At 45.2% G+C, this 17,051-nt stretch overlaps 1 protein-coding gene across 1 annotated transcript; it reads left to right on the top strand.

Annotated features, from left to right (window-relative positions):
* Positions 1 to 635: 635 nt before the first annotated feature.
* Positions 636 to 12,658, top strand: LOC121269656 (thy-1 membrane glycoprotein-like). The gene is made up of 4 exons (XM_041174432.1): positions 636 to 671; positions 7,461 to 7,537; positions 9,270 to 9,617; positions 11,789 to 12,658. Exons 2-4 carry the CDS (start codon positions 7,504 to 7,506, stop codon positions 11,908 to 11,910), a joined length of 504 nt encoding a protein of 167 aa, XP_041030366.1. The 5' UTR covers positions 636 to 671; positions 7,461 to 7,503; the 3' UTR covers positions 11,911 to 12,658.
* Positions 12,659 to 17,051: the final 4,393 nt, after the last annotated feature.

Below are 17,051 nucleotides of genomic sequence, written 5' to 3'. Positions count from 1 at the left end.
GTAAGGACTGAAGGAAGGGGATAGACAGAGAATAGAGAGAGAGAGAGAGAAAGACATCGAATGGAGGGGAAAGGACGGGCGTGGGGTGGGCAAAGCAGAAATGAAAATTCCAAACTGAGAGGGAAGGATTCAAATTAAAACAGAGAAGATAGAAAGAGGAGGAATGCGAATGAAAAGAGAGGGAGGGTGTGGTGATGCGGGAGCGAGTGGCCAGAAGACCATCAGTAAAAATTGGAAATGACTGCTACTGTTCCGTGCGATGGTATAATCCCTGAAAATGGAACTCCAGTAGGACGGGGTTTTTTTTTTGACAATTCTGAACTGGTTTTTGTGCAAAATGCATCATGTTATCTCAGCTGAGAGATTTAACCTGAGTAAGTGGAGAATCATTAAAAATAAACAAAGCCCGGGGTGAAGGGAAAAAAAGATGAGACAGAAATAAATCCCGAGTCAATGGGGAAACATTCTGTAGATTTCCTGCGGGTTAATTTTTTTTTCAGTTTGCGGAGTGCGGACGGAACCGGACTCTGGGGCAAAGTTAATGCGGATTTCCGCTGCTTACAATGCGGGAAAGGGTGGAGGCAGCCAGGGACTGCGGGTAATAGGATGCAGGGGTCACGAGCTGGACAGTGAAATGCAGAAACAATTTCTACAATTGATCTGGGTGGAAAGTAAGTTGAGATCTGCAAACCCCCGAGCCAGGCTGTCCCAGTTCTGTTGAAGGGTCATGAGGACTCGAAACATCAACTCTTTTCTTCTCCGCCGATGCTGCCAGACCTGCTGAGTTTTTCCAGGTAATTCTGTTTTTGTTTTGGATTTCCAGCATCCGCAGTTTTTTGTTTTTATCTGCCTGGTCCCCCATTAGCTTTAGTCTGGGTCGGGGGAAGTCCCAGTTTCACACCTCATTCGCTTTTTGTAGTTATTCAAATCCATGTCGTATCAGGTAATAGAGAAAAAAAGCTTAAAGTTTCGCAGGAACCACAGCTTTAGACTGGGTGTGAAGGACAAGTCTCCGAATGAGATCAGGGCTGTTAAATTAATAAAGACAGCAACAAGGGAGTCAAAGATTATGGAGGATAACGCGGATTAAGAGTTTGCCTTGTTTCTTGTTTTGTTTAATGATGCACACAGACCGTCGACATTGGAGCTGAGCTAACTTTATTGATAACACATTTATGAACAGGTCTGCAGTAACTAAACTCTTATCAAGACAAGTTATAACATCTGCTGACTTCAACGCCAGGTCAGTGGACCTGGTATCTAGTACACAGTTCCGCATAGTACTGAATACTGGAGTCCACTACCACAAACAGCTATTATCATGACATTTCCTTTTTTTAAAAAAACTTTTATACAACTTAAGTAAACAAAATTCTTTATTGCTCTGTTTTGGTCAGTCTGTTTTTGTCCTTACTCATCTCTGTGGTTTTTTTCACAGTTCTTCCACTGGATGTTCTGAATGGTGACAGAGATGATTTTGAAAGATAAGGGGCCTTCTCCAGCTCTGCATCACTATCACCCCTTGGGTAGTTTTCAGGACTATCAGGCTTTGCCTGGTATCTGTTGCTTCACTGGTGCATTCTGATTCTTGATCTTCAGCTACACTTTCTGGTTCAGAGCAGGCTTGTGTTTATTTTTGTTTTCCGTAAGAATTTCCGGTTTCTTCTGTACTGTTATCCATTTGGAGTCTGCACTACGTAAGACCTTGGTTCTCTTGTGATTTGTGTGACAACAGCAGGATTCCAGATCTGTTCATGCTGAATCCTCACTGTCTCTCCCCATGTTCAGGTCAGGCAGAGGTCGAGCACATCGATCAAAGTGCTGTTTCTGCTTCTGATGTCTCAGTTTGAGCAGGTCCTGCATGCTGTAGCTCACTGGCTGTGGAATTAACAGTCGGGGTGCAGTTAGAAGCTTAGTTCTTAGTCTTCTCCCCATCAGCAACTGTGCAGGAGATGATCCAGTGCTCTCTAATGGAGTATTCCTGAAATCCAGCAGAGCCAGGTAGGGGTCTCTTCCATCCGCCTTTGCCTTCTTCAACCTTCTTTAAGGTCTGCACAGTACATTCCACCATTCTGTTGGATTGTGAATATTTGGCACTTTACATAGTGTTGTCAAATGTGAACAAGTCCACTCTAATTTTCTGCCAGGGCCTCTCTGGAACATGGGTGGTTGAAGTGGTTCACTTTGTTGTGACTTACTGTATTTTTGGCACACTGCACACGCATTCACCATTTCCCTGATTTGTGCTCCCATTCCAGGCCAATACATTACATCTCGAGCTCTTCTCCTGCATGTTTCTATGCTGAGGTGACTTTTATGTATGAGCTGCAGCATTTCTTTCCTCAGATTTGCAGGAGTTATGATCTTTTCTCACTTGCAAAAAATATTCATTCTGCTACACGGAGTTCCTTACGAAAGTTCAGTACTACTTTAGTTCTGTCTTCATGGAGGAAGACACAAATAACTTCCCAGATATACTAGGGAACCAAGGGTCTTGTGAGATGCAGGAATTGAAGGAACTTAGTATTACTAAAACAATAGTGCTGGAGAAATTAATAGAACTGAAATCGGTGAATCCCCAGGGCCTGATAATCTACATCCTAGGATACTAAAGAAAGTGGCCCTGGAAATAGTGGATGCATTGGTTGTAATCTTCCAAAATTCTGTAGATTCTGGAACAATCCTGGCAGATTGGAGGGTGGCAAATGTAACCCCACTGTTTAAAAAAAGGAGAGAGGGAGGGAGAAAACAGGGAATTACAGACCGGTTAGTCTAACCTCAGTAGTTGGGAAAATGCTGGAGTTTATTATAAAAGATGTGATAATAGGACACTTAGAAAATATCAGCATGGATTTATAAAAGGGAAATCATGTTTGACAAACCTACTGGAGTTTTTTGAGGAAGTAACTAGCAGGATAGATAAGGGAGAATTCAGTGGATGTGGTGTATTTGGATTTTCAGAAAGCTTTTGGTAAAGTCCCACACAAAAGGCTAGTGTGTAAAATTAAAGCACATGGGATTGGGGGTAATATATTGGCATAGATTGAGAATTGGTTAGCAGACAGGAAACAGAGAGTAGGAATAAATGGGTCTTTTTCAGAGTGGCAGTTAGTGACTAGTGGGGTACCGCAGGGATATCAGTTCTTGGGCCCCAGCTATTCACATTATATATCAAAGATTTGGATGAGGGAACCAAATATAATATTTACAAGTTTGCTAATGACACAAAACTTGGTGGGAATGTGACCAATGGGGAGGATGTTAAGAGGTTTCAAGGCGATTTAGACAAATGGCAGGTGCAGTATAATGTGGATAAGTGTGAAGTTATCCACTTGGTAGGAAAAACAGAATAGCAGAGTATTATTTAAATGGTGATAGATTGGGAAATGTTGATGGACCTGGGTGTCCTTGTACACCATTCACTGAAAGCCAGAATGCAGGTGCAGCAATCAGTTAAGGCAAATGGTATGATAAAAGCAAAATACTGCGGATGCTGGAAATCTGAAACAAAAACAGAAAATGCGGGGAAAACTCAGGAGGTCTAACAGCATCTGTGGAGAGAAAAACAGAGTTAACGTTTTTGAGTCTGTATGACTCAAGAGTCAGACGGACTCAAAACGTTAACTCTGTCTTTCTCTCCACAGATGCTGTTAGACCTCCTGAGTTTTTCCCACATTTTCTGTCAAGGCAAATGATATGTTGACTTTCATTGCGAGAGGACTTGAGTACAGGGGCAAAGATGCCTTACAGCAGTTGTACAGGTCTTGATGAGACCACATCTGGAGTAGTAAGTGCAGTTTTGATCTCCTTACCTAAGAATACTTGCCATAGAGGGAGTGAAGTGAAGGTTCACCAGACTGGTTCCTGGGATGGCAGGATTATCGTATGAGGAGAGATTGGGCCGACTAGGCCTGGATTCACTGGAGTTTAGAAGAATGAGAGGAGATCTCATTGAAACATATAAAATTCTGACAGGGCTGGACAGACTGGATGCAGGGAGCATATTTCCTTTGGCTGGGGGTATAGAACAAGGGGTCACAGTCTCAGGATATAGGGTAGACCATTTATGACTGACATGAGGAGAAACTTCTTCACTGAGGGTGGTGAACCTGTGGAATTCTCTACCACAGAGGCCGTGGAGGCCAAGTCACTGAATGTGTTCAAGAAGGAAATAGATTTCTGGAATCTAAAGGCATCAAGGGGTCTGGGGAGAGTGTGTCATTGAGTTGAGGATTGGCCATGATCATATTGAATGGCTGAGCAGGCTCAAAGGGCTGAATGACCTACTCCTACTCCTATATTCTATGTTTTTATGTTACTTTTGTACAGCAGAAAGGGCTCTGCTCCAATGTGCAACCTGGCTGGCCCACACAATCTGCTGGGCAGTTTTCTCAGGGTGATGTCATCCTTGGTCGTGTACCTGATTTCATCCAGTTTGGTTACAACCACAGGTATGTTCTTTGTCAGCATGTGACTCCCATGCTTTCATTTCTTTATCCTCTTCCTCCGTGATGGGTATGTATGCACATGACAGAGTGGCTGTGATTATATTTCCTTGCCAAGTTTGTAATTAACTCTGACCTGGTTCTCTGCAGGTGCATTAGTAATCTTTGGATTCTTGGTGGTGCACAGTTCAGGAGCTTTTTAAGTATAGCTTCTAAAAGCTTATGATCAGACTCTACCTCCACATGTTTGCCATAGACAAACTGGTGGAAGTGTTCTAGGCCAAACACAATTGCTAGCATTCCTTTCTCTATTTAGACATACCGCTGCTGTGTTTCAGTCATTGTCTTTGAAGTGTACGCCACTGGTGCCTCATTTTGCAAAAGTACAGTTCCCAGGCCAGTCTTTGAAGCGTCCACTGAAGACTGAATAATATTTAGCATCAGCTAACTTACACATTGATCTCTTCTACTGAGGCAACTTGTAATGCTCTCTTTGTGCTGCCTGGTTTAGGTCTCTGGGATCCAGACAGACTTGCAAGTTCCCATCTGATTTTTCTACAATTATGATTGCGTTAACCCACTTTGTCGGTTCTTCAGATTTCTTGATGTGAAGTTTCTCCATTCTATCCAACTCTGCTTTCAGTCGGTCTCTCAGCATTACTGGTATTTTTCTGGGTGGGTGTACTTTGGCTGTCACAGTTTCATCAGTCTTATTGGTGTGTTCTCCTTGTAGGCAGCCAATTCCCCGGAAGCCATCTTTATACTCGCTCAGGATGTCATCAGTGGTGACAGTCATTGTTCTCTTGATTAGCTTCAGATTTTCACAAGCTTTGATTCCAAGAATGGGTTTTGTGTCAGTTTTCACCACTATGAATGGAAGTGCTTGATACCGTTTTTTGGAGTTCACTTTAAGTGTGCACTTGCTTTCTACAGCAATTTTTCACCTGTGTAAGTAGACAGCTTCACTTTTGGTTTAGTTAGCTGTTTTTCTTTCCGTATGTTACGATACAGGCTCATGGGAATGACATTTGCTTGTGCACCTGTTTGACGCGTAAAATTCACCATCATGTTGGCAATTTTAAAATCAGCCTTCCATTTGCCTTCTTTGAAATTTGTTGTTACTGCACCAATGAAAAGTTCAGTTTCAGTTTCTGTGTCAATCATGTGCACTTTCTTCAATTTACACATCTTAGCGAAGTGATTTAGTTTATCGCAGTTCTTATACTGCTTTGCGTAGGCTGGACAACTACATGGTAAATGCTCTGTTCTGCATCAGCTGCATTTAAATGCTTTAATAGCAGTTTTGTTCTTTTTACCTTCAGACTGTCTATTTATTCTTTCCCGGGGCTGTTTCTGTTTAACTGCATCTAAATGCTCAACAACATGTGGCTTAGCATCATCTGTCATCTTTTTAGTCAGGCATTTCGTTGTCCCTACCACTCTGCAAATATGTATTGCTTTCTCCAGCATAAAATCAACTTCTCTCAAAAGCTGTTCCCTCAGAGAGATGTTTGCGATCACTCAAACTATTCTATCTCGGGTAAGTAATTCTTCAATCTCTCCAAATTCACAAGATTTAGCTCGTTTTCTCAGTTCTATTACATACTGATTAATGTTGTCACTCCCTTGCAAGCATGTAAATCGGTATCTTTCATAAGTGATGTTTTTCATAGGGCTGCAATAGGCTTTGAATTTTTCCATTATTTCTACCAAGTTATTTCATTTCTCATCACTTTCAAATGTCAATGTGTTATAAACTTCAAGGGCTTCTTCCCCTGCTATGTGAAGAAAGATGGAAGACTGCACTGAGGGCCTTTATTTATCACAGTCCATCGCTGTATGGTACAGCTCAAATCACTGCCAGAACTTCCTCCAGTTTTCAGCAAGATTTCTCTCCAAACTAAGCTCCGTCGGTGGTTTCAGAACCTCCATTGTTGCATTTAGTTTACTTCTAACACCAAGTCTTGTTTTATGTTTCATTGATGTACACAGGCCATCGACCTTGTAGCTGAGCTAACTTTATTGATGACACATTTTCCTAACATGAACACACATGTGCAGTATCTGAACTCTACCAAGACAGATTCCAACGTGTGCTATCTGACCTTCAACCCCCAGCTCAGATGACCCCCTTATCTAGTACAGAGTACCGTATAGTATCTAATACTGGAGTCCAAAACCACAATCAACTATTATCATGACAGAGTTAAGGCCTTGATCTTACTGAATGGCGGAGCAGGCTCAAGGGGCTGAGTGGCTTACTCCTGCTCCTAATTCGTACATTTGTATGACAGTGAAATTGAACATTTTTCTTTTGAGTAATTTTAATTGAAGAAGTTAAAAAGACTAATTTCTCTTCCAATCTCCCATGTCTGTCTGCACACTCGTTATGGCTAAGTGGTTTGTTTCTAATGTCCTTTCTTTGTAACTTTCAGTTCATTGGGAAAATCTGTTAACTGAACAGGCCTCCCCCTACTCCCCCAGACCATCCTTGTACTAAACTCCTTGAGTACTGACCCTCTCAGTACTGACCCTCTGACAGTGTGATATTCCCTCAGTACTGACCCTCCAACAGTGTGGTGTTCCCTGAGTACTGACCCTCTGACAGTGCAGCACTCCCTGAGTACTGACCCTCTGACAGTGCAGCACTCCCTGAGTACTGACCCTCTGACAGTGCAGCACTCCCCTAGTACTACACTGGAGTGCTAGTCTGGACTATTAGCTGAAATATCTAGAGTAACTATTGAACCCATGACTCTGACTCAGAATTGTGAGAGGAACTTAGAGCCACTGCTGACACCCAATCATGGTAGAACTGGTCAAGGACCATAATGGAAAACATTTAAAAGATTTAAAGACTGAAGGGTCAACTTCACTGTACTTGCTCACCCCAGGGTGGACGGTTCTGCCTCAGTTTCTTTTGGGAACTGATTGGCTATGGGAGGCTAGACACACATCAGGCAAATGGAGGCAGCTTCGAGGTGACTCTGAACAGGAACTTTGTTTATCTGACAGGTGCAGAAACTGGATTGTGGAAAGTATTTGGCCTTTTCTAAAGATGAAGCAGCTGCTGATACTATCTGCTCTGGCAGGTATGTGCTTTCCTGGCAATTGCATTTTCTGCTTTTAAGGGTATTAGCAGGCAGTCTGGTTGGGATATTTTTATACAGGCTCCATGCATTGTGCAGCCAGTTAAACCATAAGACTCATCAAGTCTGGTTACAAATATCTCCAGTGTCAGGGTTTCACTAAAGATTATTGAAATTAAAACCAAATCTCCCTCCTTTCCCAACTCAGTCCAACATAAAAAACAATAACTTGGAAAAGGAGGGAATAAGAACCATTGAATATAGTTGGTGACTCTGCTGTCAATTTCCTTTCCAATAATATTTGATCACTACAGAGAAAACATTACTGGATCTCTAACATGGAGTATGTTGTGCTCATGCATTGTGCTGGGTAGGGGGAGTTGTGGCTAGTTAGTGTGATATCATTGTAGCTTCACTATCCAAGTGCCAAGCAATGATCATCTCCAACAAGAGAGAATCCTATCAATTCCTTTTGATATGTAATAGTATTATCAGAATTCTGCAGTGAGTAACTCACTTCCTGACCCCCCAAAGCATATCCACTATCTACAAGGCACAAGTCAGGAGTCTGATGGAATACTCCCCAATTGCCTGGATGAGTGCAGCTCCAACAACACTCAAGAAGCCCGACACCATCCAGGACAAAGCACACTTAATCAGCACCACATCCACAAACATTCACTCACAGTGGTAGCAGTGTGACCCATCTACACGATGCACTGCAGCTACTGACCAAGGCTCCTTTGACAATACCTTCTAAATCCACAACTTCTACCACCTGGAAGGACAAGGGCAGCAGACGGATGGGAACACCACCACTTACAAGTTCCATTCCCATTCACACAACATCCTGATTGGAACTGTGTCACCATTCCTTCACTGGGCTCGGTCAAAATCCTGGAACTCCCATCCTCGGAGATCTGGGTGTCCTAGTGCATGAATTACAAAAGGTTATTATGCAGGTATAGCGGGTAATTAGGAAAGCTAATAGAATGTTATTGTTTATTGTGAGGGGAATTGGATACAAAAATAGGGTGGTTATGCTTCAGTTGTACAGGGCACTGGTGAGACCACATCTGGAGTATTGTGTACAGTACTGGTCACCTTATTTAAAGAAAGATGTAAATGAGTTGGAAGCAGCTTAGAGAAGGTTTACTAGACTAATACCAGGAATGGGTGGGTTGTCTTATGAGGAAAGGCTGAACAGGTTAGACTTGTATCCATTGGAGTTTAGAAGAGTAAGAGGTAACTTAATTAAAACCTCTCAGATCCTGAGGAGTTTTGACAGGATGGATGTGGAGAGGATGTTTCCTCTTGTGGGAGAATCTAGAACTAGGGGTCACTGTTTAAAAATAAAGGGTCACTCATTTAAGACAGAGATGAGGAGTAATTTTTTCTCTGAGGGCCATGAGTTTATGGAACTCTCTTCCTGAAAAGGTGGTGGAAGCAGAGTCTTTAAATATCTTTAAGGCAGAGCTGGATAGATTCTTGATTAACAAGGGGGGTGAAAGGTTATCGGGGGTAGGCAGGAATGTGGGGTTGAGGTTACACTCAGGTCAGCCATGATCTTATTGATTGGTGGAGCAGGCTCGAGCGGCTGAATGGCCTCCTTCTGCTACTAATTCATATGTTCATATGTTCTAACAGCACTGTGTCTGTATCTACACCACGTGGACTGCAGGGTTAAACTATAGCAAAGATGTAAAATGTAAGCTATTCTATTCCTATTTTACAGTATTGTCCATGGTAGAAAGCCAGGAGATCACAAAGATAGATGCTTGCACCATAGAAACCAAGAAACTGCGTGTTGATTGCAACTACAGAAAGAGCAGCACTGGTGCCATCAAATATGAATGGAGTCTCATCACAGAAAAGAACGAAATATTGTTGATCAACAGCACCCTCAACCCCGAGAAGGGACACCCCGCTTTCAAGAATCGTGCAGAAGTAGACATGACAGATGTGTTGCTGCGTCTCACCTTAACTGGGTTCGGTAAATCTGATGAGGGGAAATACATGTGCCGTCTTTGTTCAGACACTGAAGTAAAGAATGACTATAACAAAACAATTCCAGTTAAGCATGGTAAGAATATCTTCATCAGTACATGAGGAAATGCCACAGTGTCTCTCAAAGGGCCTTATGCAACTAGAGGTTCCATGGCCTTTCCCTGATGGAGGAGGGACAGGGAACGATGGCAGAGGGATCAGTACATTGTCACTGTAGCGCAGGGAGACACCTCTTCTGTTGGTTGCAATATAGTCACAAACAAAATTAACACGAACAACTAGTTCCAGTAATAGTGAAGATTAATCACAATAAAGTCAACCAGTCAGACAAAATTAGTGAGCGTCACATCCATTGTCTTTATTCATGTAAAGTCATGTCAAAGGTGCACCAATGTTCAATATCCAAGCTTTCTACTGGCTTAAAAGTAACAGACTTAAAAACTGTTCTTTGATTTCACTCTGTATCTAACCCCATGCTGTACCTGTCCTGGGAGTGTTTGATGGGTACGGTGTAGAGGGAGCTTTACTCTGTATCTAACCCCGTGCTGTACCTGTCCTGGGAGTGTTTGATGGGGACGGTGTAGAGGGAGCTTTACTCTGTATCTAACCACGTGCTATACCTGTCCTGGGAGTGTTTGATGGGGAGGGTGTAGAGGGAGCTTTACTCTGTATCTAACCTCATGCTGTACCTGTCCTGGGAGTGTTTGCTGTTTATCACAGCAGTTATGTACACAGCCCACATCGTTCAGGGCTTATTTTTTTTAACTCTTCTGTAACCAGGAAGGGAAACAAAGTTTCTGTGATTGTTTTAATATTCACCTCCCCTCTATCATAGTTTTTGTGAAAGACGGGTTTTGCTAGCACTGTGTCTCCGGCCAATGACTTCACTGGTTATCTGCTTACGCGCAGACAGGTATTGTTACTCACCTTGTGTTGGCAGGAGACACAGTGGCCTCTGAGCGTTCTCGTTGGAGACGGGGTCATCTCGTCAGCAGGGAGTCAATTAGGCCAGTATAGGGACCGATTGGGTGCAAAATGCCACTGGCATCTTCCCAACATCGGACAGGCTCCCCGCTGAGGCTACAGCCGGGAGGGTAGCGAAGATGGCCTCTGGGCAGCAGGCTAGAGAGCTGTTGGTGCCTCCTCTAAATCTCCCCAAAGCCGCGGCCACAGGCAATTTGTGGAAGGGCTTGATCTGCCACCTGTGGCCATTCTTCACTTTTAAATTGCTATATGACACTGAGAATGTCTTCAACCGTCCACAGTTTCAGACCCTCTGATTGAACCTTGGAAAACCCCCTGTTGCCCTTAATTGGATGGTGAACACAGAGATGGCCTGTTAATTGGCAGCCTCCTGTAAGATTGTGACCTTGTGCCATAGGCCAACACCATTGGTGCCAGGACCTGCTAAAAGCCTTGGTGGCTGAAAAAATTCAGAGGTGGTAAGGTTTCATCCCATGTTTCCAGTATGATTTTGTATGATTTTATTCTTTTGTTGTGCAGTCATCTCAAGGTTAGATTGTCTTTGAAACATCTTTATAATAGTCAGAGTATCAACTTTCAAAAAAGAATTAGAACAAAAGTCAGAGGTGGTAAAATTTCATCATGAGTAACACTCCATGCTCAAGTCACTACAAGACACACAAAGGGCTCTGATCTTGACTCCGTACGAGTGTAAAGCAGTGACTGTGAATCAGCCTGTTTCACATTTCTTTGTGTTCTTAGTTCAGCAACAACTCTGATATACACCAAGCTGCAGACTCACTGTCACTTATTTTTGACACAAAAAAGTCAAATGCAAATAATGAGCTCCTCAATAGTCAGTGTTCTTGGTGAAGAGCACCAACTATTGAGGAGCTCAGAGCCATTTACATCACTGCACAAAGTCAGTGGTGAAATGTACTGTGGTGACATGAAGAAAATCTGTTTTTATGCAATGAGTGGTTTGGATTTTGAATCTCCTGCCTGAAAGGGCAGTGGCAACAGATTCAATCGTATCCTTCAAAAGGGAATTGGATAAATAGTTGAAGGAGAAAAATACACCCATGAGGTGAAAGAGGAGAGGAGTGGGACTAAAAGGACTGGTGCAAACCTCCTTTGTACTGTATTGCCTTGGCCACTCAATGTAGAGGAATAGACATGCAGCCTGGTGTTGGTACTGTGCTGGAACCTGTGCTGCCTTCTGTCACCTGTAAATACAAGGTTAGCTTTTCTAACACTATCTTTTTCTTTCATTCAATATATTAGGAGATATTGCAACCTGTGGTGCCTTTGGACTTGTGCTGAGCAGTCCCTGGATGTTGAGCCTCCTCCTCTCACTCACTGTCCTTCAAGCCCTGGATGCACTGCCCTGCGGAAGTCAAAACTAACGTTCATCAACTGGAACAGAACTGGCAATGACTGCATCTCCTTGGCAGAATGAGCGATTGTTCTATGTTGTTATCCCATCACCCCAGCCCCTGCCCTGCTCCACCACCCCCTCACCCCTGCCTCTTCTCTCTCTCTCTCTCTCATTTGCAATTTTGTTTTTTAATTTTATTTATAATGTCAGTGACTTCGCTGGGCAGAGATGGAATTTCAATAAGTTGGCATCACGTGAAGGAGCCAATCCCAATCTCTGCTTTCCATCTCTGATCTCTCCTGTGGGTAACCCTGTCAGGCAGGGGGATCACAGCCAACAGAGGCTGCAGAGGTTGCAGTGATATTGGAGTGAAGGGGTAATCATCCTGATGATGCAGATTAAGGGCAGTATGGAGGGAAGGTAAGAGAGATAGATAGATAGAGATAGAGAGAGGGCTGTTTTGGGGTTCAGCCCCTGGAGACTCTCTGATCAAGGCTACTCTTCCAGCACCTGTGCTCCAAACCTGTGATCATAACTTTCGGATAACACAAATGAACAAATTAATATAAGTGCTTTAGCCTCTACTGAATATATTGCTAACCTGCTCAGATATGTAGCTATATATTGGGAAGTCCAACTCTGCTAAATTGAATGTATTTTCTATGTATGCTGAGTGGCTGTGCAGTGGAATTTTTAAAATTGCCAAATATCCAATGTGTCCAATAAAATATGAAATAATGATATCCAATAAATATTAGCCATTTCCTTTTCTCAAATTGAAAATGTGGAGCATCCTCTGTTTTGTGGAGAATTTGAATCTCTTTCACTAATAGCTTCCCTACCCCGTCTTCCTCACCACTCCCCTCCTTACTCATCCACTCCCCGCCTTCTCACCCCCTCTCTCCCCCCACCACCCCCCCCACAATCTTCTCTCTCTCCACCCACTTCTCTCTCTCTCCCCCCCTCACATCCCCTTCTCTCTCCCCCCTTTCTGTCCACCCCCTCTCCCCCCCTCTCTTTCCCCCTCCCTGCCACCTCTCTTCCCCTCCTTCACTCTCTACCCACTCTCTCCCCCATCCCCCTTCTCTCTCCCCCCTCTCTCTCCACCCCCCTCTCTTCCCCCCCACCTCCTCTCCCCCTTCCCCCACACCTCTCTTTCCCCCTTCTCTCTCTACCCACTCTCTCCCCCCTCCCCCACCTCTCTCCCCCCCCCCACCTCTCACACTCCCCCCACTCCTCTCTCCCCACTTCTCTCTCTCCTCCCCCTCTCTCTGCCCCTTCCACTTCTCTCCCCCATCCCCCTTCTCTCTCCCCCCTCTCTCTCCACCCCCCTCTCTTCCCCGCCACCTCCTCTCCCCCTTCCCCCACACCTCTCTTTCCCCCCTTCTCTCTCTACCCCCTCTCTCCCCACTCCCCCCTCCCCCACCTCTCTCCCCCCACCTCTAACCCCTCCCCCTTCTCTCCCCCCCACCTTCTCTCCCCCCACCTTCTCTCCCCCCACCTTCTCTCCCCCCCCCGCCTTCTCTCCCCCCCGCCTTCTCTCCCCCTCCCGCCTTCTCTTCCCCCTCCCGCCCGCCTTCTCTTCCCCCTCCCGCCCGCCTTCTCTCCCCCTCCCGCCCGCCTTCTCTTCCCCCTCCCGCCTTCTCTCCCCCCCACCTTCTCTCCCCCCACCTTCTCTCCCCCCACCTTCTCTCCCCCCCACCTTCTCTCCCCCCCCACCTTCTCTCCCCCCCCACCTTCTCTCCCCCCCCCGCCTTCTCTCCCCCCCCACCTTCTCTCCCCCCCCACCTTCTCTCCCCCCCCGCCTTCTCTCCCCCTCCCGCCCGCCTGCTCTCCCCCTCCCGCCCGCCTTCTCTCCCCCCTCCCGCCCGCCTTCTCTCCCCCTCCCGCCCGCCTTCTCTTCCCCCTCCCGCCCGCCTTCTCTCCCCCTCCCGCCCGCCTTCTCTCCCCCTCCCCCCCGCCTTCTCTCCCCCTCCCCCCCGCCTTCTCTCCCCCTCCCGCCCGCCTTCTCTCCCCCTCCCCCCCGCCTTCTCTCCCCCTCCCGCCCGCCTTCTCTTCCCCCTCCCGCCCGCCTTTTCTTCCCCCTCCCGCCCGCCTTCTCTCCCCCTCCCGCCCACCTTCTCTCCCCCTCCCCCCCACCTTCTCTCTCCCTCCCGCCCACCCACTTCTCACTCTGCCCTAGAGAGTGACTCATCACAGTTCTGTATAAGAAAGGGTCTTTTAAACACACAGTCAGCAAGAGGTGCACAGTCAAAGAGGGGAGACTTTGGCCTGAATGAGACAGAGACCGATTGAGTGAATTTGGTGCATAGGGGGAAAGAGGTGCTTTAGGTAAGGTTTACTGCAGGAAGTAAAGTGTTGCTGATGGGGTGGCTTGGGGGGGGCATAGTTTGGTGAAGAGTGGGCCTCTTTTTCAGCTTCCAGTGTTTGATTTCCACTTTGGTGCAGCAGAAGGAGCAGGTAAACCATTGACGGGTATTATTAGTTTTATCGGTATTGTAAAGTTTATTGTCAGTGCCAAAATCCATTGGGAGGTGTGGGCTTTATTAATTATAATTAATTTACAATTATTAATTAATTAACACATATTGGAGATGGCAGGACAGGTGATGTGCTGCGATTGCAGGATGCGGGAGCTTCTGGATGCCGTGTGATCCAGGGTAAACACATCTGCAGTAAGTGTTTGTGGCTGCAGGAACTTCAACTCCGAGTTATTGAGCTGGAGGCTGAGCTGCAGACACTGTGGCACATCAGGGAGGGGGAAAGTTACCTAGACACTTTATTCCAGGAAGTCTTCTGACTTGGTCAGTGGTCAGGGATAGGAGAGTGTGACTGCAAGTGAGGCAGGTAAAGGGACCCAGAGGGCAGGAGCCACAGCCTTTGCAATTGTCCAACAGGTTTGAGGTTTTTTTCAGCTTATTTGGATGAGAGTTGGGGGGTGCTGTAGGGTGGATAAGTTAACTGACCATGGCACTGTGGTATAGGAAGCCATTCAAGTGGGGAAGTTACAAGGAATGTTATGGTAGTAGGGGACAGTATAGTCCGAGGGAGCGACATTGTTCTCTGCAGCAAAGGACAAAGAAGGACGTTCTGCATAATCAGTGTGAGGACCTTGGCATGAAATTAAGAAGCAGAACCTCAAAGGTCATCATCTCTGGATTATTACCTGAAGCACGTACACATTGGCACAGGACAAATCAGAATAGGGAAATGAATGCGTGGCTCAAAGACGTGTGGGAGAAGTGGGTTCTGGTTCATGGGGCACTGTACCGTTGAGATGATCTACATGTGAACCGTGCTGGGACCGGCGTTCTTGTGAACAGCATAACTAGGGAAGTAGAGAGGGTTTTAAACTAAATAGTGGGAGGAAGGGATCAAATTTGGGAAGATGTGGTAAATCAAAGAAGAGACAAGGCAAAAGAGAAAGGTATTAATGTGGGAAATGATAGACTGTGCTGGGGGTGATAGAGAGTATAAATCTAACAAATTAGCAGGTGAGACTAGAGGTTATAAAAAGAATAAAACTAAATGTTCTGTATCTGAATGCACGTAGCTTCGAAACAAAACAGATGAACTAAGAGTTCACACATAGGAATAAATAAGTACAATTTTATAACCATTACAGTGACATGTTTGCAGGAGGACATTGATTGGGACCTGAATATTAAAGGATGTAGGACACTTCGGAAAGACAGAAAGTGAGGAAAAGGTGGAGGGGTGGCTCTGTTAGTTAACGATGGTATTAGCACAATAGAGAGAGGTGACCTAAATTCAGGAAGCCAGGATGTGGAAATGGTATGGGTAGAGATGAGAAATGGTAAAGGCAATAAGTCACTTGTGGGAGTCGTGTACAGGCTCCTTAATAGTAACCACATGGTGGGATGGAGCATAAAGGAGGAAATAATGGGAATGTGTCAGAAAGGTACGGTGATAATCTTGGGAGATCTTAATCTACATATAGACTGGAAAGATCAGATGGGCAAAGGTAGCCTAGACGAGGAGTTCGTAGAATGTTTTCAGGATAGTTTCTCAGAGCAACGTGTTCTGGAACCAACCAGAGAGCAGGCTATACTGGACCTGGTGTTGTGCTATGAGATGGGATTAATTAATTACCTCATAGTGAAGGTGCCCTGAGGTAGCAGCAACCATAATATGCTTGAATTTTACATTCAGTTTGAGGGAGAGAGGAGTGGGTCCAAGACTGTATTTGAATTTAAAGAGCAATTTTGAGGTCATGAAAGCAGAGCTGGCTGAAGTGAATTGGCAAATTAGGTTAAGGATAGGTCAATAGAGATGCAGTGGCTAATATTTAAGGGGATATTTCAGAATACACAGAACAGATACATTCCAATGAGAAAGAACAAGTCCGAGGGACAGACAGACCATCTGTTGTTAACTTAAAAAGGTTACAGATCGTATCAAACTTAAAGAAAAATATATAATTGTGCAAAGATGGGTGAAAGGCCAGAAGATTGGACAGAATATAAGGAACAGCAAAGGATGACTAAAAGATTAATAGGGGACTAGTGATCTAGAGACCCAGGGTAATGCTCTGGGGACGCGGGTTCGATTCCCACCATGGCTGATGGAGAAGTTTGAATTCAATAAAAATCTGGAATTAAAAGTCTAATGATGACCATGAAACCATTGTCGATTGTTGTTAAAAACCCACCTGGTTCACTAATGTCCTTTAGGGAAGGAAATCTGTCAGCCTTACCTGGTCTGGGCCACATGCGACTCCAGATCCACAGCAATGTGGTTGACTCTTAAATTCCCTCTGAAATAGCCGAGCGAGCCATTCGTATCAAACCGCCACAAAGTCATATAAAAGGAATGAAACCGGACGGACCACCCGGCATCAACCCAGGAACTAGAAACATCAACAGCAATCTCAGCCCTATCGACCCTGCAAAATCCTCCTTACTTGCACCTGTGGGCTTGTGCCAAAATTGGGAGAGCTGTCTCATAGACTAGTCAAACAACAGCCTGACATAGTCATCCTCACGGAATCATACAGATAATGTCCCAGACTCCACCATCACCATCCCTGAGTATGACCTGTCCCACTGGCAGGCCCAGCAGAGGCACAGGGGTATACAGTCGGGAGGGAGTTGCCCTGGGAGCCCACAACATTGACTCTGGACCCCATGAAGTCTCATGGCATCAGAT

This window comes from Carcharodon carcharias, chromosome 25 (genome assembly GCF_017639515.1).
Source record: "Carcharodon carcharias isolate sCarCar2 chromosome 25, sCarCar2.pri, whole genome shotgun sequence".
Lineage (NCBI taxonomy): Eukaryota > Metazoa > Chordata > Chondrichthyes > Lamniformes > Lamnidae > Carcharodon > Carcharodon carcharias.
Note: the sequence above shows the minus strand (reverse complement) of the source record. Positions and strands in the feature narration are given on the sequence as shown.